We start from the raw sequence: 23,097 nt of genomic DNA, 5'->3' as shown, positions 1-23,097 counted from the left end.
TGGTGAATTTGATCACAGTGCAGGCGGACAGATTGTGAGATCTGAGGACATGTGTGGTGGATGTCATCATACTTCAATCGTAAATATGACAATCGCGTGCAACAAATCCTCAGAATAACTGAAGAAATCAATTCATTGAATGCATTATTATCATCTTTATTACTTGCATATGTTTTTAAAGTCAACCCACTGGCCAAATCCAAACAGCAGCAAAATTCAAATAGAGAATCTGCAAAAACTCACAAATTTAAATAATTTGCTCCCAAAAACGTATAAATGCGTTCTTTATGGGGTTTTTTTATGCTAGAGCATACAGAAGGCTTTGATGCAGCCTCCCAACTGCACAAAACGGTTGAAGCAATGGTAGTTATTACAAAAAACGGCCAGCAGGTGGCAGCAGAGCAAAAGAGATCGACCAGGGCCATATTGCAAAAAGCCCCACTATTTTAAACAGATTTGTGAATAATGGTGAAACTTTATATATATTCTTTATAACTCTTAACTTTATATTCTAACTATATTCTATATTCTAATACTAATTGCTGCTGCAAAAAAATAAAAAATAAATTCCTTATGAAAGAAGAGACTCAAATTTTTCTTTTTGGAGGTTCCATGTTTTTAATTGCAATAGAACACAATATATGGTGGGCCTTGCAAAATCAGTCAAAATCCAGTAAAACATCCGTGAGTGAATGGGGTTGCTTCAGTGAAAATGACTGGGTGTGAATGAATTAATGGATGTAAGACTTGCAAAGCTGCTTTCAAAAAGTGGTCATATGTTGAAATTTAATTGGTCTGTTAAAAATAGCGTCACATTTCTGAAAACACAACCTCATAATGGTGCTAATTCAATCAATTATTATTTTCAGTTCTTTACAATCTATAAAATATATTGAAACTCTGCTGCACATAATCATTTGGATCAGTGACAGCAGCTCCATAAACACTCCCCCAAAATTTTAGCTTATGTCCAGAATTCTAACAAACCCTTTTAGCGGAACCTTTTCAGAGCATATCCGTGGAGGTAAAAAATGTCACACTATCAAAGCAACTGTCGCATTCTGATCCTGTCCAACTTCACCCACTGTGTAATGAGGTCTGCCTCTGTCTTCCTGGCTTTAATTACCGATGCTGGATCAGCAACATTGGATCCTCTGTATGATTATTGAAATATATTGTGATGGGTTTTTTTTTGGGGGGGGGGGGGTATGATTTATAAATTGAGACGGCAGATACCTTAAATCTAGATGATGGGCACCCCCAGGAATGTTGATAGCCATCAATGATGAACTCAAAGACTTCCGCACCTTAAAGAAAACATACAGACCTGAAGCTTTTTTTTGTTTTTTTTTTCAACAATCCACTTAAGTCTCTCATATTTGTAATCACTTACCCCTCCATTTGCCCATGGGTCCAGATCACCATTGGAGAAAATTATGTTGCTCGCTGTGGAAAGGACTGAACAAAAGCAGACTCCTGATCACAAATACATTCATGTCGTGAGTGCAACTTTAATCATATGTTGTCTATATAGATAAACGCTCGGCACTATAGTGTGTGTGTGTATATAGCGCATCTGGAAAGTATTCACTTCACTTTTTCTGCATTTAACTCATTTGCTCCCAAACACAGACAAAAATGTTCTATTTTAAATATTGCCATGGTCTCAAAAACGTATTTATATGTTTTTTTTTGCTAGAGCATACAGAAGGCTTTGATGCAGCTTCTGACATGAAGAGGTCGCTTAAAGCAATGGTAGTTATTATTAGTTAATAATATATAATATAATTGACAATTTTTTGGATGAAAGAAGAGACTTTAATCTTTCTTTTGATAGGTTCCCTGTTTTTATACCAATAGAACACAATATTCTGTGGGCCTTGCGAAATCCAGTAAAATAGAGTGAAGGGGAGTGCTTCTGTGGAAATGACTGCGAGTGAATGATTAAATAATCGCACACAATGAATCGATAATGAAACACTTTTAAATATAAATTTTTAAAATCCATATTATTGATTCATTTTTGCAGCTTGAACAGCTACCATCCAAGTGATGATGTGGAAATCATGAAAAAACAGGCAGTTTGCACAGCTAGCCCACATAATGGTTAGCTAACGGACCAAAGCAAGTAGCAATAATATCAAAATCTATATATATACAAGGTAAGGCATATTTATTGTTTCTGAGGGGTCAATTTTTTTGTAGTTCACTATGTTATTTTATATTGTTTTCCATTTGTCGTAATGTTGAGTAAAAAATATTTAAATTTTCGCTGTTCATCATGTTTTTCATTTTGTGTTTAAAACTGACTTCCTATTTTAATAAGTCACCGATGAGACATTGTGACCGCACAGTGGCCTAAATGTGCACATTTGTGTTATTCATAACCGCTTGTAAATGTCTACAAGCATTCACGGTAAATCAGAGACATTCACGGCAAAAATAACGCTCACATCTATATATCCCAATATAATGCTTTCCTTAATAATAATTATTATATTATTATTATTGCATTAAATTAATGACAATTTTCTATTCTTATAATTTTTCATTTCTAGTTCCTGATCGTAAAATGGCAACAAGAGGGTGGCTGACAGTGGTATTGGCCAACGTCGCAAGTACCGATACCTTAAAATAAGGCTGGTATCGGCACCGACACCTGGTATTGGTACTCGCCCATCCTTACTGATTAACAACATTGTATATTTTTTCAGCACTCACCATCACCCCAAAAGTGGATTTTGAGCCAGTCTGGTCGCGGGACCACACCCCAGCGTTTGGAGCAGTACTGCAGCCGTTCTTCTTCTGTGAAGGTCATTGCTGGAAACATGTCTGTGACGTTGTTGCTCTCATAGCATAGATTTATTTCCGTGCATGCCTGCAACACAGACATGTAGAAAACTGTCATTTAAGATTTCACTTTAAAAAAAATCTATAATTTTTTCCCCAAAGCAATATTAAAAATGATATGTAAACCAGTCATTAGGAGACACAAGTCAGTGTGTTTTCGAGTGCTGGTCCCAAGTCATGTTGAAGGTTATTTCAGGAAGCATCAGGCATAAAACAAACTTGACTTTCATATCAGATAGATCCAAGCAGGGCATGTGTTAACCGTGACCACCAACGGCAGAAGAGGAGGTAAATTGGTTGGAAGACAGAGAAAAAGCAGATGGTTAGGAGTATTGGACTGAGAGTTGGAAATGTAAATCAGAGCACAATGACAGGCAAAGGTAGAGAGCCAGCTGACGTAACGCAGAGAAGAAGGGTACAAGGGTTTTGTGTGCGCAGCAAGGCTAGAAACATCGGACAAACTGTTATCACGGTCTGAAATAAGAGGAGAGTCACGTAAGGGTGTTTAAAAATAAAGATAAAATTCTTTATTTATGCTGATATTTTTGTTATTTGTTTGGAATATTTGAGTAAATATAAACAGCTCTTTCTTTCATTCAACACAATCGATTACGCTTTTAATCAGAGGTGACAAATCCTGGTCCAGAAAGTAAAAACCCTGCCACAGTTTGGCTTTAGCCATTGATGCTAGCTAACTAGCTCCCTAGCAAGTAAATAAGCATTGAGCACCATGGGAGCTAGCTAGGGAGCTAGCCAGCTAGCACTTGGGGTTAAAGCCTAACTATGTCAGGGTTTTTACTTTCTGAACCTAGGTTTGCCACCTCTGCTTTTAATCAAAATATCAAATATTTAGTAATTAAACGTGTATCATGACAAGTTTTTTTTTTTTTAAGTTGACTTTTACTTATTTTACTTCTTCTTAGCAAGTCAGTTTTCCATCAGTGGTGAGCTATTTTTAGAACAGATCCCATTACTAGTACACAATGGGGCTTTTTCACACAAAAATGGAAAATATGTCATCACCAGCTTCCACTCTTTATATTTAGCACTAGAAGCCAGATGGATCACAGAGTATATTGTACTGTACACTATCCCAAGCATTTCAAATCACATTTGCCGATGTGGAAACGAGCATTGTACAAGAAAACTCCATCATATCAATTATTTAACATCCATTACATTCAATGTCATTTCACATTATTATTGAAATAAAGCATTCCACGTGCATTCAAATATTAGCATTCAGCTTTCAGCATTAACACGCAATTTCTCCAGACGTTGAACATTGTCTAGTTTAATGATGTGTTTCATGTGAATGTGAATTGTTTATATTGTGAATTTACTTGGCCTGGTATTTTTTTCGGCTTAAAGGACACCAGTGACGGACAGTCTTTCAAGTGTCAAAACTGACGGAATGCCCAACTTTTTCGCTTGGTCCTAAAATAGTAGTGACAAAGTGATGCCGAAAGCATGGAAAAAATAAAACAGTGGAACGATTACAGGTTGGTACGGCTTGAAAAAAATGGTGGACTGACGATGACGGACGCTGACGAATGACAGACCAGCAGAAATATGTAAAATGCCCGCCACTGCGCATACGTTTATATAGAGATATGTAAACTGTATGTATCCCCATTCATCATAATTTGGCTCATAACTTCTGAGCACAACTGTTCAATATATGCAAATCATTATTCATGTGAAAATAAAGCAAAATTCTGAAAATTGGGCAATATTAGCAGTAAACAAATGCAAAGACAGTTGACATCAAAGCACAAACACTACTTTTAATAACGATCAAAGTACATTTCATAAACTGTCAAAGCAATTAATCATCAATCAGATAATTGTCATAAAAATACTAAAGCAAAACTGTCAAAGCAATTAATCATCAATCAGTTAATTGTCATAAAAATACTAAAGCCAAATCAAAGAATTGGATGTCATTTTTGGACTCAGCAGCCCAAAGTTACCCAGAAAATATTAAGATATCTTTGGGGAAAAAAGTGTTGGCCAGTGTTATCTCAATGCAGTTATTTCTAATTTTCCCAAATTCATGTTATTTATGTTAAGGTTCAAATTGTCCACAATATATGGCCTGCAATATTATATATACTTTTGGAATAAAAGTGCCTTGTTTTTGCTGAACAGTTAAGCCTACTGCATTACTGTATTATATTGTTAGTATTTTTTTAGAACCACTGCTGCAGAAAATGGATGGATGGAAAATCTGCAATCCATATCAAAATAGTGTATAAAATGATGGTATTACCTGATAGTCCCAGGCCATGCTGTCAAAGCCGAGTCCACAGCCAGTGGGATCAGCACACTTTACATACAAACTGTACACATCGAAACAGGTCAGCAAGCCAGTTGAATTGTACACGATCGCTGTAAAGTAAAACATACAGAGATCTCAATAAAAACAGTTTAAGCAGTATATATGAGTTACATTGCTGTACCACCACAACAATACACTTTACTATCTCCAAGCTCTATTTTTTGACTAAGGATTAAATTACTTTTCTTTTTTACTGTGGTAAATCATGTTTACAGTTTGATTGACCTTCTCAGACGCAGTGCTACATTGGTTTCTGTTTTGCTTCAACAAATTATTGCAGTGACTTTTTGCATATAACAGCCCCTTTTTTACTACACGGTTTACTGCATCTGTACTGTACAACTGTACATGACCAGCCTCAGTTTGGAATGGTCGACTTTTCGCAAGACAGCAAAAAGTGATCATTACTGTAATTTTGTTACTTTGTAATATGTTAGTCCTAACAGCGTAACCGCTATTGCCAATATAAAAATTATGTCTCCTATTTTAGGCCATCAAGGACTTCACATTCAACAGGGTTAACAGTTCAAATTCTTCCAAGGAAACTAATGCGAAGAATACAAATAGTTGTTAATAGATGCAAATCTGTTTCCTGAGCACATCTGTATTCCTGGTGAGATGTATACAGTGAAACATGGATTTAATGGACTAATTGGGGGATTGGGTCATCTGTTACAGCAGATTATATTGAAATACTTTGTTGTGGCCTAAAAAAAAAATTCCCCATTTACTGTCACTAGAGCAAATTGCAGCCAGCTTTGGAACGAATAGACTTGGATAACTAGTGTAAAAAGGGCATTGGACACTTTTTCTGTCAGCTAAAGCCGGAGTCCGTAGATTATGAGTCCGTTAAATCGAGGTTCCCCTTTATAATATTAATCAGTCATCAACGTACCTGCAGTCTCCCTCAGGTTAGTAAGCAGATCAGATCCACGGAGCATGATTTCACAACCAACCTGACAAAAATAAGAAAATACCGGTACATCTATTTTCTTGAGGTACCTCGGGTAAAACATGCACACCAGTGCAGATACACTGGGTATATAAATGAGATGTGATTTATATTGTACAATATTGTACAATAATAATGAGGCCATTTTCTCTCTCCAAAATGTTGCGTTGTGACCTATAACCTGTACAAGTCAATTGAAAAATAATATTGTTTGTTTCTAAAACAAAAATAACTATTATAATGAGGTTGCAGTTGATGTTGTGTTCAGAATTAACCGATCACATTCAAACTTCCATTAAATGGAAGCCAGCACACACCTAGCACCATTTTTCTGATTAACCCCAAATAAAGTTAATCTGTTCTCGTAAATAATTATACTGCATCACAACCCTAATACCATATAAAACAATGTCAAACCCGCACCTTGACAGGATAGGCGGGCATGTTGCCCATGAAATGGGTGCTGTAAGGATAATCTAACATGGCCATCAGTGTGAATGCATTCCTCAGCAAGCCATTTAGCTGGTAGATGTCCTGAGGAGATGATGGACGCTTACACAGAGCAAATGTGGACTGAATTGCACTGTAATCTAAAAAAGTTAACAAGAGAAATATGACATATGAAATATGAATTTTTTGCATTTGAAGTCTAAAAATACTACAAAATTACAGTATCTGAGTAAGCCATGTAACAAATCACATAATTTACCTTGCAGTTCACCTAATTCTTTCAACTGATGAAAAGCATCTTTTACAGCATGTCTGCATTGTGGAGAAATTTTCTCAAAATCCTGTAAAAAAAAAGGAAGATTTTTTTATTTTTTTTAAACAAAAGCAATTTTAAAAACGTTGCTTTCAATATAAATAGTCGGTAAAAAGACTTATGTCTGCAAAAAAACTTAAGTTTTAGAACAGTTTTCAAAATATGACATCTAAAAATGTGGCTTAATTTACTGAAAGTTTGTGTGTGCAAAAACAAGCGCTTTGTTGATTGTTGATGCCAACAGATGATGAAGCTGAACAAACCTAAGACAAAATTGCAATGGCTAACTTTGCATCTTTAAACACAGTGTATGAAAGACAGGTGCAAACCGGCACACTGTGCGTGACCATGACGAGGAGGCGCAGGCAAAATGAACTCCTGCAAACATTTTTGAAATGCCAGACACAAAAATTCTCACATAAAGAATGAATTTCATTTGTTTTGTTCCTTCGGATCACCAAATTATTTCACGCTTATTCCCACCAATACGTTTGTGCAACTGACTTGTACCTCAGTGGTACAGTATATGCTTTTCAACATTACCAACTGCCTCTTTCATGCAGTGAGCCTCTAAAAATTTATTTGTCGCTGCTTAATTTTCAAAATCGCGTAATTCCTTCTCTGATTGGATGCCAGCACTGCGTTGCCCCTCTCACCCATTCCAAGTCAGAAAAGCTGGACAAAACTATCAAAATTGTTGTTCATGTAAAACAGTGGAAAAAAATATATAATTGAATTGTTGGGCTCTTAGAAAATAGTAGTGCCTTTTTCTTTACAAACGTAATCATTCACTCAGCCATTTTCACTGAAGCAACTCCCGTCGCTCCCAACTGTTTTACTGGATTTTGACTGATTTAGCAAGGCCCACAGAATATTGTGTTCTATTGCTATAAAAACATGGAAACTACCAAAAGAAAGATTAGTCTTTTCTTTCACCAGGAAAAAAAAGTATATTTCTATCTGTGTCCGTTTTGCAGCAATTCACATTAGAATATAGCTAAGTTTCATCATTATTCACAAATCTATTTAGAAATTTGAGTAAAATAGCTTTTTTTCAACATGGCCTTGGTTGATCTTGTGATCTGCTGCCACCTGCTGGTCGTTTTTGTAATTACTACCATTGCTTCAACCGTTCTTTGCAGTTGAGATTTATACGTTTTGGGGAGCAAATTAGTTAAGGAATTGTCTCTGCAGTTCAAGGGCTGCAGCAAAGCCTTTTGTATGCTCTAGCATAAAAAACAAAAAACAAAAACATAAATATGTTTTTGGGAGTGAAGGACAAAGCATTAAAAAAGTGTATTTATAAGTTTTGGGGTTTGAATGAGTTAAAGTGGGGGGGAAATGTATTTTTTTGTTTTAAATCACTGAATTACTATTCACTTAGATAACTGCCATTTCTGAGAACAGCTTCACATCTGTGTTGCACTGTGAACTGGTATTCCAGCCCAGGATGAACAAAATATAGATCATTAGTTAAGTGAGTCATAAGAAATATTTTCTATCTATACAGCAAATGTTGACTTTGTAAAGAAACATTTAGACAAGGAAACCTGTAAAGGAATAACACATTGGAATAGTATGTTATGTGCAGTGCCCACAATTTCATGTGCACATAGAAATAAAATGATTTTGAACTTTACTCAGTAAAAACAATATTATTCTGAAACCATTGGTTGTTGATCACCTGCCCACCAGAGCGATACAATGATGTCATGAATTTAAAATAATGTGGAAAACATGTTAGGTCATTCTGAATTCATCCATCTAAATAATAATAATAATAATAATAATAATAATCACCATTAAGGTCATCACGTGACGTTTCTTCCCCCGTCAGGGAATTCTTAGGTGTCCCAGAAATTGTTTTCATGACGTGCCCTGTTACCTATAGACTGCTCCACCCCAGTGTTGGACGGTGTACCAGGCTCCTCCCCTTAATGTCTCTCTCCTCCATGTTTCAAATAATCTGCCAGCTGGTGTGCTGTCCTCCAGTACTGTTGTGCCATGAGCTTCAGCTCTTATGTAAAAGTCCTTGCTGTCCTCTTGTATCCTGATCATAATTTGTGTGATGTCAGCAGTAGATCTGTTCTTTCTAAACCCTGACTGGTCATCATCTATAGAGATCTAATTCCTCCGCCCAGACGCAAAGTCTAGTTGCAAATAGCCTGGCCAGGACCCTTGATCCCATTGCCAGCAAACAACTCCCAGGCCTATAATGTTGTTCCTGTCAGCTTTCTTATATCGAGGTATCACTAAACAAGTTTTCAAAGCTTCTGACCCGTTTTCAAACATGAACTGAATAACTGAAACCAGTTTGTTCAAAAATTTTGGTCATGCCTTTGTCAGGTAGATTCATCATTGTTATTCCTTTTATTTAAAATTAAATTTACCGGTACGTACCTTGTTTCTGTAACTATTTATTGGCAATTTCAGCATTTCTTAGTTTTTCCCATTTGATTGTCTGACTTTTGTTTTTGTAATGCTTTTTCTTATTCTTCTGTAAATGTATTGTTTCCCAGGTCATTTTCTTTGGCTTGTGGTCAGATAAAATAACTTACCCTACAGTATACATTTTTGTCTCTATATTATTATGAATCCATCAAGTTCATACCATCGCCCAAATAATCTGTTGAACCAACTCCCCCGCATCTTATGATTGGAATAGCTGTTAAAGTATGATAAATTGTTTTCTTGGCATCACTCTAAAAGGTCTATCCCTTGTTGATTTGATCTTCTCAATCCAAATATCGCATACACTCCAGGTCTGTCTACACCATCGCCAATGTGAGCATTGTGGTCCCCTCATATAATTGAAAAATCTTCCTTTTTTTTACCCACCTTATGTGTTGTAAAAGATTATTTAGGTGAGCAGTGTTTCCCCATCCATAAAGGTGAATAAAAAGAAGTTAAAACTAGACCCATTATTTTAGTCATCACCATCATCACCATCATAAAACAGCAAACTTACAGCAGTGACATCTCGAAAAAACTGCCTGGGGTCCCCCAGCCCAGCAGTTGACAAAATCGGCGCACTAGCAGCAAGAGCTCCAGCCACAAGATTTGGATACTTTATTCTCATATAGATAGACAGCATTCCACCATAACTGGAGAGAATGATGAGACAGATTCATGTTAGGTTACACTGTGAGGCTATGGTCGGATATGGATAAGCAGTTTGTGCAAACTTTATGTTGGGGATTTATTTTATTTTTTTTAACACAGATATCCGATTCAGTTGACTTATTTTCTATAACAAACTTAAATTAATACCTCACACACACAGTCTTAATCAACACAAACATTATTTTTTCATAAAGACAGATCATCTGTGCACTGTAAATTAATACTGTGTGTTGTTTCTCCCCTAGTTGTCTGTCATGTTTAGGGCAGTGACTAGTGTGTGGGGCACATTAGTGGGCCAAAAAAGATATCAGGTGTACTTATCCACTGTCAATTATTTTGATAGACATTTTTAATGTTCTATTAAAGGATCTTTATGCAGATTGTCACTCACTTTTACACACTTTTACTCGCGACTGTCACCTCTGGCCCAAAGCGTAACTGCAGCATCTGTGTCAGGCTTGTTCATAGTGCGCGTACGATCTTAAAGCAACAGCCACAGTTGACAAACGAAGACATGACTTCAAATGAGGTAAGAAAAACTCCGGCCCTCCCTTCCCCAAAGAAACTGTGGAGTGTGCAGGGTCCGCACACTCTACTATAAAGGGAAGATAAAAGCAAATAGGTGCAGTCAGAGTAAAACAGTCAGGGCTCTTCGTACTCATCTGGGCATTGGTGGAGCATGCATATGTCGAAAACAACATTTAACTTGACCTTTTTAAACGGCACAATGCACCTTTAAAGTGTTTTTGTTAATTAATCTATGTCAACTGCGTATGTTGGCAGAACAATCACTCGATGACTGAAGGTACATAATTAGCCTGTATATGCCCTTTTGTGAATCGTTATGCCAAGTGGTGTGCCGTGAGATTTTTTTCGAATGTAAAATATGTGCTTTGGCTCAATAAAGGTTGGGAAACACTGGCCTAGGGCATGGAGTTCAATGCAAGCATTATGTTAGGTTTAGGGGATCCTAAGGTATTACATTACCGATAAAGATGTTATTAGAATATCCATCAGAATTGTTTTTATTGCATTATTGGGGAAATTATGACATTGTTGGGTCTTACTACATTTTTGATAGAGTTAAGTGCAAATTGTATTACATTTTCAGGCATTATCATATTTTCAGGAAATGATTACATTACAAGGTGTTACACATTCCATAAGATCTATGGAGATTTCAGGCTAATCTTACCTTCCACCAAAAACAATGACAGGGCAATCTGTGGCTGACAGCTGACATTTCAACACACTGATCATGACAGCATAATCTGCAATTGCTTGTTCCACTGTCAACAGACCAATCTGAGGGATGTTGAAGGAGTCATTGCCAAAAGGGAGAGACTTGCCATAGTACCTCTGTGAAAAGGAGAACAATCTTAAAACATTCAAGTTAGATGAAATTACACGTAATAATGCTGCACAGTAGAATTATTTGCCACTGTAGAGGTCGGCCTTAAAAAGTTGTGCACGAGCAGAGGGAGAAGCAGTAGCCTATCTGTGAATTAATCATTGTGTACAGGTGCTGATAATACAGGTCAAACATTATTTTATAGAGAAATGATTGCATATTTGTTTACTACATATCCCAATAATTCTGTTTGACTGTGTGAAGTTGAAGTAGGGTGCACGCACACATGCCGATAATCATGCCTAATGTGAGCATTTTTTCATCTCTTCTGATCAAAGTAAGCATAGGGCAGACGATTGTAAACGCTAGTCCACAATCGCAAAACTTATACAGTGGAAATCCGTTCACGAACACCCCTACTCACAAAGGATTAGGTTTGTCCACTATGCTTCAATTCTTAAACAGCATGAACATAATTTTCTCCATTATTCCAGGTAACTTTTATTATTGTCTGTAAATTAGCCCTCAGTATAGCTCTAAAGATACTGAAAATTGCAAGTGATTGCTATTCCATCCATCCATTTTCTTAACCGCTTGTCCTCACAAGGGTCGCGGGGGGTGCTGGAGCTTATCTCAGCTGGCTTCGGGCAGTAGGTGGGGTACACCCTGAACTGGTTGCCAGGCAATCGCAGGGCACACAGAGACAAACAACCATCCACACTCACAATAACACCTAAGGACATTTTGAAGTATTCAATTAACCTGACATGCATGTCTTTGGAATGTGGGAGGGAACCGGAGTACCCGGAGAAAGTGATTGCTACGACACTGTAAAAAAATTAATAAAAAAAATAAAAATAAAAATAAAATGAGTAATATTTACTAAAACGTTTTTTTTTTTTCAGAAATTCTAACTACATTTTACAAGGAGAGTTTTGAGTACATTTTACCAGTTTATATATAGTTTTTTAAAAGTTACTCAAGCGTTGAGGAACGAACTCATGACCTTTAGCTTGGGAGACAGCCACTCTACCACTTGAGTCATGCCACTTTTGCTGTTCGCCACTCTACTACATTACTGGTGTGTCCAAAATGAGACCAAAAACGGGACTCTTGGGGGTACAAGGATTCTGCCTGACACCATCAATATACTAACACACAGCAGGAATGGCATGGCTCAGGTGGTAGAGTGGTTGAAGGTTGTGGGTTCGTACCTCAAGTTTTGAGTAGCTTTTTTAATTTATTTTACATATATAAACTGATAAGATGTCCTCAAAACTCTCCTTGTAAAATGTACTTAGAATTTCTGAGTAAAAAATCACTAGGTTTTTCAGGTAAATATTACTCTTTTTTTTCAGTCTAGGAAGCCACGATATTATTGAAAAAAGTTAATAATAGCCTAACCATGACAATGGTGTTCATGTTTCTGCTCTCGCTACATAGTCTGGTTTGGTTGGCTAAAATGCAGTACTGACCTACTAGCATGAGTTAAAAAATAAATCAGATAACTTTGCTCTCAATCAAAACCTAGCAGAGGTGAACAAAATGACTACATAGTATTGATTCCTCTTGACTTTTTAAGAGCGCTGTAAATAAGTGATTTATTATAAATTATTCAGTGCTTTTAGGATATACAGCACAGTATGTAACAGATAAGATTTTGCCCATGAATGTAGTCAAATCTACCATATCGCTGCCACTGGGCCAAAACATTGGACACCCCAACATTGGATCAACAAAGAGAGCAAGCTATTTAAAACACTTTAGATTGGTCAATAATTCATAAAAATAACACCCACATGAGTGGTAAAGTATACTACATTTTTAACAAAAAAAATATGAGATTTGCCAAATTGTGGCTCATGAGTTTTTGGTCCGACACCAGCGATATGCTGTTGTCACATATGGAAGGTAAGTATATAAAGCTGTCTGGCTATTTTTAGCTTTCACCACACAAAGACAAGTATTTAACAATTTCTTACATGTTCAGCAAATATGATCAAGGCTTCCTGCTGAGCAGCCAATTCGGCAATAAATCCGGAGTTACGGGCAAATTCCCAGATGTCCCCCTCATTGCCGGTGTAGAAGAAAATTGGACCATATCCAATCTTCCAGTATTTATCTACAAAGGAAAGCAAGGCAGAAATCAAGATCACATTGTTCTTGGTTGTTTGAAATGTAAAAAATGTCATGGGTCAAAATTCACCAGTGATCAGGTATCGCTGAAGGAATGTCCCATTCCCCATGGAATTAAAGTTGAAGTGGTCGAGGCTCTGGGTGAAATACTTTTCCTTGAAGAAGGGTTGTGTCTGGGATCCATATATTCCTGTCTAATAAAATACAGTACATTTCTTCACTCTAATGCACCAATTTCAAAAACTGAGTATAACATTTTGTTGCTGCTGTTGTTTTTCACTGGCGTTGCATTTTGGAATATTAGTCACAGTCCTCAACATAAATGAGCAGAGACGACTTAAGGATTTTTCTTTCCCAAGGCTAAAGGAGATCTTGACTACTATATACATAGGGGGTCTGAGTAAATAATGTATAAATATATTTTAGAATATCAAATAAAACGCTGGAGGGGCTTAACTGGGGCAGCACAGATTTCTGACAGGGCTGTAGCCCCGCCTCTAGCCCCGGTGTAGGCCAATCCCTGTAAAAGATTACAGTACTGTTGCTGTACATCAGAACAGCTCTGTGAGAAACCCCTGACTTTCCTTTCAGTCAATTAATCAGTCCCTTTATTTGGCTCCCTCAAATCTGGGTCTATGACTGCAAATGATATGTGTATGCTTGTTTATATCAGGCATGTGATTTGACCAAAGTGAAATTATCTGAAAATTTAGCCGGGGGTCTGGGGGCCGCGGGCACTCAGCTAGGTCCAGAGCTCATGGGTTTTCCGTGTTTTTGAGTACTTTCAATGCACTCAGATGACAAATAAATAGACAAAACAACAGCATAAATTTTCAATGTATATTGAACTATCCCATATAAAATTGCAGTTTTAGTCAACTCAAAATCAGTCACATTCAAAAACATTGGACTGCCTTTGCTTTTAAAAACTATCACTGAGAATATCATCATATATATTTACCATGCAATAAATCATTTAATCAATCATTCTTAATTTAATACATAATGCATAACAAAAACATAAAATACCTCATGCAGCAAGCTCTGGTAAAAACACAATCATGCATTCGGATTGACTAAGATCATCTCTGTAACTGCATACATCAAGATAGTCAACATATTGAAACCTGAAAAGTGCAAACATGCAGCATTCATTTGAGTTTGTGTCAATGATTAACCATGTTAAATATTTATGACCATTTTTATTACGTTATAATATTTTCGAAAATTTGATTTCGATTAATTTGAAACGTTTACCACCGACCTCAAAATTCACGACTCTGTCAGCAACTGGTACAGGTTGTTGGGGTGGATCACGTCTCTCTATTACCGCTTCCGATTGTGATGTCAATAAGGGATGGAGGCCGTAAAGTTTTGGAGTTTTCGTTCGGGCACCGAAACTTCCAGCGATGGAATAATTTGTTGTTCTTGACTGGAGTTCTTTCACGTGTTTTTTGCTCTTTGCGTGACTTTCAAGAGCTTTGAAACCTCTCCCACCATAGTCACGATCGATCTTCCGAATAAAGTCACTGAACAAATTCGTCACAGTCTTCTTTCCAACATTTGTAGATATATCCTTCTCTAACCAGTCCCATCGAAACTTGTTTTTTACGATCTTGTCAATTTCCTTAACTCGCGGAGCATCTTTGCGTTCGATCACGGACATTTCTTTAAACACCCGGCAAAAACGTCTGAGAAATGAACAATGGCATACTCCTGTGCCTTTATAACAAGCGCGTTTATTGGTCAACAAACAATGGCATACGCCTATGCCTTTATAACAAGCGCTCTTATTGGTCAACACGGAGACTTCCGCCAATCGCAAGATCGGTTTCATTTCAGTTGCGGAAACACTAAAACGGAATGCTGTAGAGAGACGAAATCGGATTTTTTTTTTGGGGGGGAGATAAAAAAAAAGCGGAATTCCGCGAATTAGCGGAAAAATCACATGCCTGATTATATGTATATTTCTCAAGTATATACATATACTGTATACATACACATTAGATGGACAATACAGTACATATACTATACTAATAAAATTCATTTAATAGACAATTCCTTAACTCATTTGCTCCCCAAAACTTATAAATCTCAACTGCAAAGAACGGTTGAAGAAATGGTAGTTATTACACAAACGACCAGCAGGTGGCAGCAGAGCACAAGCTCAACCAGGGCAATGTTGAAAAAAGCTCTTTTACTCAAATTTCTAAATAGATTTGTGAATAATGATGAAACTTAGCTATATTCTAATGCTAATTGCTGCAAAACAGAAACAGATAGAAATATACTTTTTTTCCTGGTGAAAGAAGAGACTAATCTTTCTTTTGGTAGGTTCCATGTTGTTATAGCAATAGAACACAATATTCTGTGGGCCTTGCAAAATCTGTCAAAATCCAGTAAAACAGCCGGGAGTGAAGGGGGTTGCTTCAGTGAAAATGGCTGCGAGTGAAAAAAAATCGTACAATAAAGTAAAATGAATATAAATAACAGCCATATAATATGCCACTGTAGCTGTACAGCATAGGCGAATAATAAAAAAGTTTCAATTAATTTATTTCCAGCTTCAAATGACAGTAACGTGCCACTAAAATACATGAAGTTTTTAGTCATCTTTTGACGAGTGCCGCCAATGTCATACAGTGATGTTAGTTTTGAAATATGGCGCTGCAGTCGTATTTTTCAAAATTTTGACATAACCAAATTTGTCAACAACCTAAAATGGCGGTGTCTTGAATACACTCTTGTCTGCAGAAAAAAAATCTTCAGTGTCTAGGAAAGGGGTCTCCTAATCCAGTCCTCTAAAGCCCCGATCCAATATGTCTCCCTCCTCCAACACACCTGAATCAAATAATCAGGACTGTTAGCAGGCTTCTGCAGAGCTTGCTGATGAGCTGATCATTTGATTCAGGTGTGTTACTTGAAGGAGGCATTAATAAAGTAGTAATAATTCAGGATGGTTGGACATGTTGAAAGTGCCGCTTATATGCTAAAGTAAAGCACTAGGATTTTCAATTAAGTTAAGCAAACAGCGATTCCAGGATAGACCAGGTTTTTTGTTTTACATTACAATCGTTGTGGTGTTGGGTGTAGTTCCTCGCTAAAGTGCGTATTCTAAAACATTGTAAATGAAACTAATGCAATCTAGGCTATATTTATTGCCGCTACAGTAACACAGACTGAGTCCACTTTATGCAGCAGAGGCACTGTGATCAGAGATCGAGTGCTGCTGTTTCGTCCATTGCACCACCCACCTCTTTGGTTTAGAGTCTAACTGTGACCACCTGAGACCGCAGTCCGTCTTATTCATCGATTTGATAAAAGGGAATGGGATTGTTAAATGTAAGAAAACAAAACAACATGATGAATCAGACACAATATTAAGCTAACCAGCAATTTTACATACTGAGAGGAAGAATTCCTTGCTGATTCAAAAATAACTTTACTTAAATTGCAAATCATTAACAATTTGTTACATCTTGCCTTATGATTTCTACAGGAGATTGCTGTTAAAATGCAAGACTTTTGTGCTGCATGCAGCAATTGTCATTTTTTACAAACGAGCTCGTAGGGTGACATTTCATCAATAAGATATTGTTGGAAATGTTTGTTTAATGTTGTTTATTTAGTGGATTTAGCAATATGTTTTTATTAGTAAGGATTATTATTGTTGTTGATGATATTTTATTATTTTTATGATTATTATTTTAAAGTTTTTCCTGGGCATGAATAAAGTTGCCTATTTTCTATTGTATTCTCTTCTAATCTTGTCTAGTCCAGTCTAATTTATTCTAGTCTTTTATTTTAGGTGTGTCCTTGTTATAAAAGGAAATATGGATTAAAAATGCATTTTAAATTGACCCGAAACCGCAGATAGGAGAAGGAAGCGGGAACTTGCTTTAAAAAGGGATGATTTATTATTAACAAGTGTGTAGTATAATAAGTACGCTTATAAACTATACTGCTCGATAATCATTTGATATTTGGCAAACCACTATTTTGAGTCATTTAAAAGAATATGTATGATTAAAAACGCATAATGAATGAGTGAGGCGGAGCGAGTTGACTGTGGCAAGATGGCCGCCAGTGCGGACGGACGTTCGATTCCATTGGCCAGCAGCGGGAACGAGACATTTAGTCTTTATATATCTATGGTTGTAAAGGCCAATGGTATTTGTTGTTCGAGCACGAACTCGACTCGCTGAATCAGGGATCTGACTTAAACTGTTGCAATACTTCCAGGCAGCAAACGAAGGAAGCAACTTCACAAACCTTCGTTTTGCCAGTATCAAATTTTGTAAGCAGAGACGTACGATCATGTAAGTCGTTACGCCTGTGCGAAAAATGAAATAAAAACGAATGTTAAACGCATATTACCTTGACATGGCAGTGTGACAGCGCTTGAAGAAGCTCCGCAGTTAACAAAGTTGTCAACGTCAGCGCACCGAAAGAGGACTTCATGATGTCAAGAGACGCCCTTCGGTCAGTAGCATTTGTTTTTCTTTTGGTTTCTCCCCGGTGCCCCCACGCGTTATGAACCCCACTTGTGTTCTGGGCGTGTCTTGACATAGGGGGAGATGTATGGAGGTAAATTTGGTGCAAAACTAACTTGTGCAAAAAATGTGTACCTGTAGAAAAAAGTCTAAATTTGTATCTGTAAAAGTCGTGATTTGTATCTGTAAAAAAAATGTGTGCCTGTAAAAAAAAAATTTGTGTCTGTAAAAGAAATGTGTACCTGTAAAAAAAAAATTTGTGTCTGTAAAATAAATTTGTACCTGTAAAAAAAAAATTTGTGTCTGTAAAATAAATTTGTACCTGTAAAAAAAAAAATGTGTATGTGTAAAACAAATTTGTATCTGTAAAAACAAATTTGTACCTGTAAAAGTCATGATTTGTATCTGTACAAAAAAAAAATTGTACCTGTACAAAAACTATAAATTTGTATCTGTAAAAGTTGTGATTTGTACCTGTAGAAATGACAACTTGTAGTCAAAGAAGTCGCCACTAGGAGTCACAAGTGGGTTTTCTGCTGCTGTACTGTGACGTGAGTTTTGCCCCAATTGTTGCGCTACAAATGTAGCAAAACTAATTTGTACTTGTAGAGCGCCTGATTTGTACTTGTAAAGAAGGGGGCGGGCTCTGGTGCAATGAAGGGTTGTTTTGACCAATCAAGTGAGAAGGATTTGAGCGGATTGGAGCGCAACCTCATTGGTTTAGCGAACGACGGTGGCGGGACTCGCGGAAGGATACAAGCAGGACACATCGTCGCCAACCAACATACATATTAAGAATACTTCTTAATATGTATGTTGAGGAAGAATACTTCAGTATTCTTAATATGTATGTTGAGGAAGAATACTTCAGTCGACTGAAGTATTCTTAATATGTATGTTGGTTGGCGACGATGTGTCCTGCTTGTATCCTTCCGCGAGTCCCGCCACCGTCGTTCGCTAAACCAATGAGGTTGCGCTCCAATCCGCTCAAATCCTTCTCACTTGATTGGTCAAAACAACCCTTCATTGCACCAGAGCCCGCCCCCTTCTTTACAAGTACAAATCAGGCGCTCTACAAGTACAAACTAGAAAAATTCCCGCGGAAATTTTGAATGGGCCTGCTAACTCTTTTCAATGAGCTGAACAGTTTAAACTTTCAACCATTGAAATCGCTCAAGAAATGTGGAAGTTAACCATAATCAAGATCAAATAAAGTATCTTACTGTCCCTTTAAGAAATATGCACATTCACGCACACACATTTGATTTTAACCAACATTTCAATGAGCTGAACAGTTTAAAATTTAAACCATTGAAATCGCTCAAGAAATGTAAAAGTTAACCATAATCAACAGTATGTTACTGCCCCTTTAAGAAACATGCACATTCACGCACACGCATTTGATTTTAAGTAACATTTCAATGAGCTGAACAGTTTAAACTTTCAACCATTGAAATCGGTCAAGAAATGTGGAAGTTAACCAAAATCAACAGTATGTTACTGCCCCTTTAAGAAACATGCACATTCACGCACACACATTTGATTTTAACTAACATTTCAATGAGCTGAACAGTTTAAAATTCAAACCATTGAAATCGGTCAAGAAATGTGGAATCTACCATAATTAACAGTATCTCACTGCCCCTTTACAAAACATGCACATTCACGCACACACATTTGATTTTAAGTAACATTTCAATGAGCTGAACAGTTTAAAATTCAAACCATTGAAATCGGTCAAGAAATGTGGAAGTTAACCATAATCAAGATCAAATAAAGTATCTCACTGCCCCTTTACAAAACATGCACATTCACGCACACACATTTGATTTTAAGTTGTGAGGAGACGTCACGCACCAACACTCCATTGATTTGTATAGGATTACGCTCACCTCAAACAAAAGCCTCTCGCGACTTAACGGTTGAAGATGCAGATTCCAGAAATGGCTCGTTAGAACGGCAAGGGTTTGGGGAACGCGAGCATGTTCTCAGTTTTTTAATCGGATGAAAAATGACCAAATGAGAGCAGGTTGAAAACTTATGATTGATCGAAAATGAAGAGGCAAAAAGGGCGAAAATTACATTGAAAAGAGATCAAAAATGTGCGACTTCTCCTCGCTTAAAGTGAAAATAAAGGTACTAAATGACACCTTAGCCAAATAAAACTTAGTTCTTCAGAAAGCAGAGGCTTGTGGCTACAAAATGTGCGAATTTGATGTCTAGTGAGCAAAGATTGTGGCCATGGTGACGAGTTGAAGTGAAACTTTTGGAAATATATTTTTTGGTTCCCGTCACTCAGACCTTAATTAGTCACACTCTAAATAGGCGACTTTCACCCTTTGCTCACTGTCTTTGAACCCGCACAGGGGGGAGAGCTTTCATTCCTTAATTTTTTTTTTGACACTGAGCTAAAGATGACAAAAATTCCAACAAAATGAGCTAATTTTCATATCGGTCGGTTAATGTATGCGCGCGCAGCGTGTCTTTGAAAAAGGTGCTTGATTGGAGTTGATCTCTTTCGGATTCCCATTCATTCCTATGGGACTTTATTTGGGAGTTTTTTGGGAATAGCGTCGCCATGGTAACTGGGAATTCTTATAAAAATAATAGCGCAGCGAGTCAGATCGAGCCGCATCGTTTGATACCTCTTTTGTCCCGGTGCGATCTACGGTTCGGGCCCTATTTTTGCGGAAAAGTCGCTGGAAGATAATATAAAAACTAGAAAAATTCCCGCGGAAATTTTGAATGGGCCTGCTAACTCTTGCAACTCTTTTCAATGAGCTGAACAGTTTAAAATTTCAACCGTTGAAATCGCTCAAGAAATGTGCAAGTTAACCATAATCAAGATCAAATAAAGTATCTTACTGTCCCTTTAAGAAATATGCACATTCACGCACACACATTTGATTTTAACCAACATTTCAATGAGCTGAACAGTTTAAAATTTAAACCATTGAAATCGGTCAAGAAATGTGGAAGTTAACCAAAATCAACAGTATGTTACTGCCCCTTTAAGAAACATGCACATTCACGCACACACATTTGATTTTAAGTAACATTTCAATGAGCTGAACAGTTTAAAATTCAAACCATTGAAATCGGTCAAGAAATGTGGAATCTACCATAATTAACAGTATCTCACTGCCCCTTTACAAAACATGCACATTCACGCACACACATTTGATTTTAAGTTGTGAGGAGACGTCACGCACCAACACTCCATTGATTTGTATAGGATTACGCTCACCTCAAACAAAAGCCTCTCGCGACTTAACGGTTGAAGATGCAGATTCCAGAAATGGCTCGTTAGAACGGCAAGGGTTTGGGGAACGCGAGCATGTTCTCAGTTTTTTAATCGGATGAAAAATGACCAAATGAGAGCAGGTTGAAAACTTATGATTGATCGAAAATGAAGAGGGAAAAAACGGCGAAATTAACATGGAGGAGATAGGCGTCAAAGTCCGACTTCTCCTCGCTTAAAGTGAAAATAAAGGTACTAAATGACACCGTAGCCAAATAAAACTTAGTTCTTCAGAAAGCAGAGGCTTGTGGCTACAAAATGTGCGAATTTGATGTCTAGTGAGCAAAGATTGTGGCCATGGTGACGAGTTGAAGTGAAACTTTTGGAAATAGATTTTTTGGTTCCCGTCACTGAAGCCTTAATTGCATATCAGAGTGGCGATTACACTCACTGTCTTTGAACCCGCACAGGGGGAAGAGCTTTCATTCCTTAATATTTTTTTTGACACTGAGCTAAAGATGGGAAAAATTCCAACAAAATGAGCTAAAATTCATATCAATCGGTTAACGTATGCACGCGCAGCGTCTCTTTGAAAAAGGTGCTTGATGTGTGATTTTGTCTTTCCTTTTCCCATTCATTCCTATGGGACTTTTATTTGGGAGTTTTTTGGGAATAGCGTCGCCATGGTAACTGGGAATTCTTATAAAAATAATAGCGCACCGAGTCAGATCGAGCCGCATCGTTTGATACCTCATTTGTCCCGGTGCGATCTACGGTACGGGCCGCATTTTAGCAGAAAAAAACGCGGAAGATTAAAAAATAAGAAAAAAAATAAACCCTTTTTCTAGGATAGTAATATGTGCCTGCTTGCTCCGCAAGCAGCAGCTTCGCTGCTGCTTGCTCCGCTTAGCAGGCCCATAACTAGAAAAATTCCCGCGGAAATTTTGAATGGGCCTGCTAACTCTTGCAACTCTTTTCAATGAGCAGTTTAAAATTTCAACCATTGAAATCGCTCAAGAAATGTAAAAGTTAACCATAATCAACAGTATGTTACTGCCCCTTTAAGAAACATGCACATTCACGCAGACACATTTGATTTTAACCAACATTTCAATGAGCTGAAAAGTTTAAAATTTAAACCATTGAAATCGCTCAAGAAATGTAAAAGTTAACCATAATCAAGATCAAATAAAGTATCTTACTGTCCCTTTAAGAAATATGCACATTCACGCACACACATTTGATTTTAACCAACATTTCAATGAGCTGAACAGTTTAAAATTTAAACCATTGAAATCGCTCAAGAAATGTGCAAGTTAACCAAAATCAACAGTATGTTACTGCCCCTTTAAGAAACATGCACATTCACGCACACACATTTGATTTTAAGTAACATTTCAATGAGCTGAACAGTTTAAAATTCAAACCATTGAAATCGGTCAAGAAATGTGCAAGTTAACCAAAATCAACAGTATCTCACTGCCCCTTTACAAAACATGCACATTCACGCACACACATTTGATTTTAAGTTGTGAGGAGACGTCACGCACCAACACTCCATTGATTTGTATAGGATTACGCTCACCTCAAACAAAAGCCTCTCGCGACTTAACGGTTGAAGATGCAGATTCCAGAAATGGCTCGTTAGAACGGCAAGGGTTTGGGGAACGCGAGCATGTTCTCAGTTTTTTAATCGGATGAAAAATGACCAAATGAGAGCAGGTTGAAAACTTATGATTGATCGAAAATGAAGAGGGAAAAAACGGCGAAATTAACATGGAGGAGATAGGCGCCAAAGTCCGACTTCTCCTCGCTTAAAGTGAAAATAAAGGTACTAAATGACACCT

The 23,097-nt window shown here is 37.2% G+C and overlaps 1 protein-coding gene across 2 annotated transcripts; it reads right to left on the bottom strand.

Moving 5' to 3' along the window:
• Window positions 1-371: 371 nt before the first annotated feature.
• Window positions 372-18,090, bottom strand: dpp7 (dipeptidyl-peptidase 7). Of its 2 annotated transcripts, none has more exons than XM_086075519.1 (13): window positions 14,781-15,423; window positions 13,587-13,710; window positions 13,363-13,502; window positions 11,225-11,388; window positions 9,875-10,010; window positions 6,853-6,934; window positions 6,567-6,733; window positions 6,087-6,147; window positions 5,123-5,241; window positions 2,722-2,878; window positions 1,394-1,458; window positions 1,237-1,307; window positions 372-1,154 (listed from the first exon to the last, which is right to left on the bottom strand). In XM_086075519.1, the coding sequence occupies exons 1-13, from the start codon at window positions 15,351-15,353 to the stop codon at window positions 1,043-1,045; spliced, it is 1,971 nt and encodes a 656-aa protein (XP_085931645.1). In that variant the 5' UTR covers window positions 15,354-15,423; the 3' UTR covers window positions 372-1,042. The 2 variants fall into 2 exon arrangements, with proteins under 2 accessions (XP_085931645.1, XP_085931646.1); XM_086075520.1 differs by lacking the exon at window positions 14,781-15,423 and adding an exon at window positions 17,894-18,090 and having other exon boundaries at window positions 380-1,154.
• Window positions 18,091-23,097: the final 5,007 nt, after the last annotated feature.

Source organism: Leptonotus elevatus, chromosome 5, assembly GCF_054856555.1.
Source record: "Leptonotus elevatus isolate MCC_2025b chromosome 5, RoL_Lele_1.0, whole genome shotgun sequence".
Classification (NCBI taxonomy): Eukaryota; Metazoa; Chordata; class Actinopteri; order Syngnathiformes; family Syngnathidae; genus Leptonotus; species Leptonotus elevatus.
Note: the sequence above shows the minus strand (reverse complement) of the source record. Positions and strands in the feature narration are given on the sequence as shown.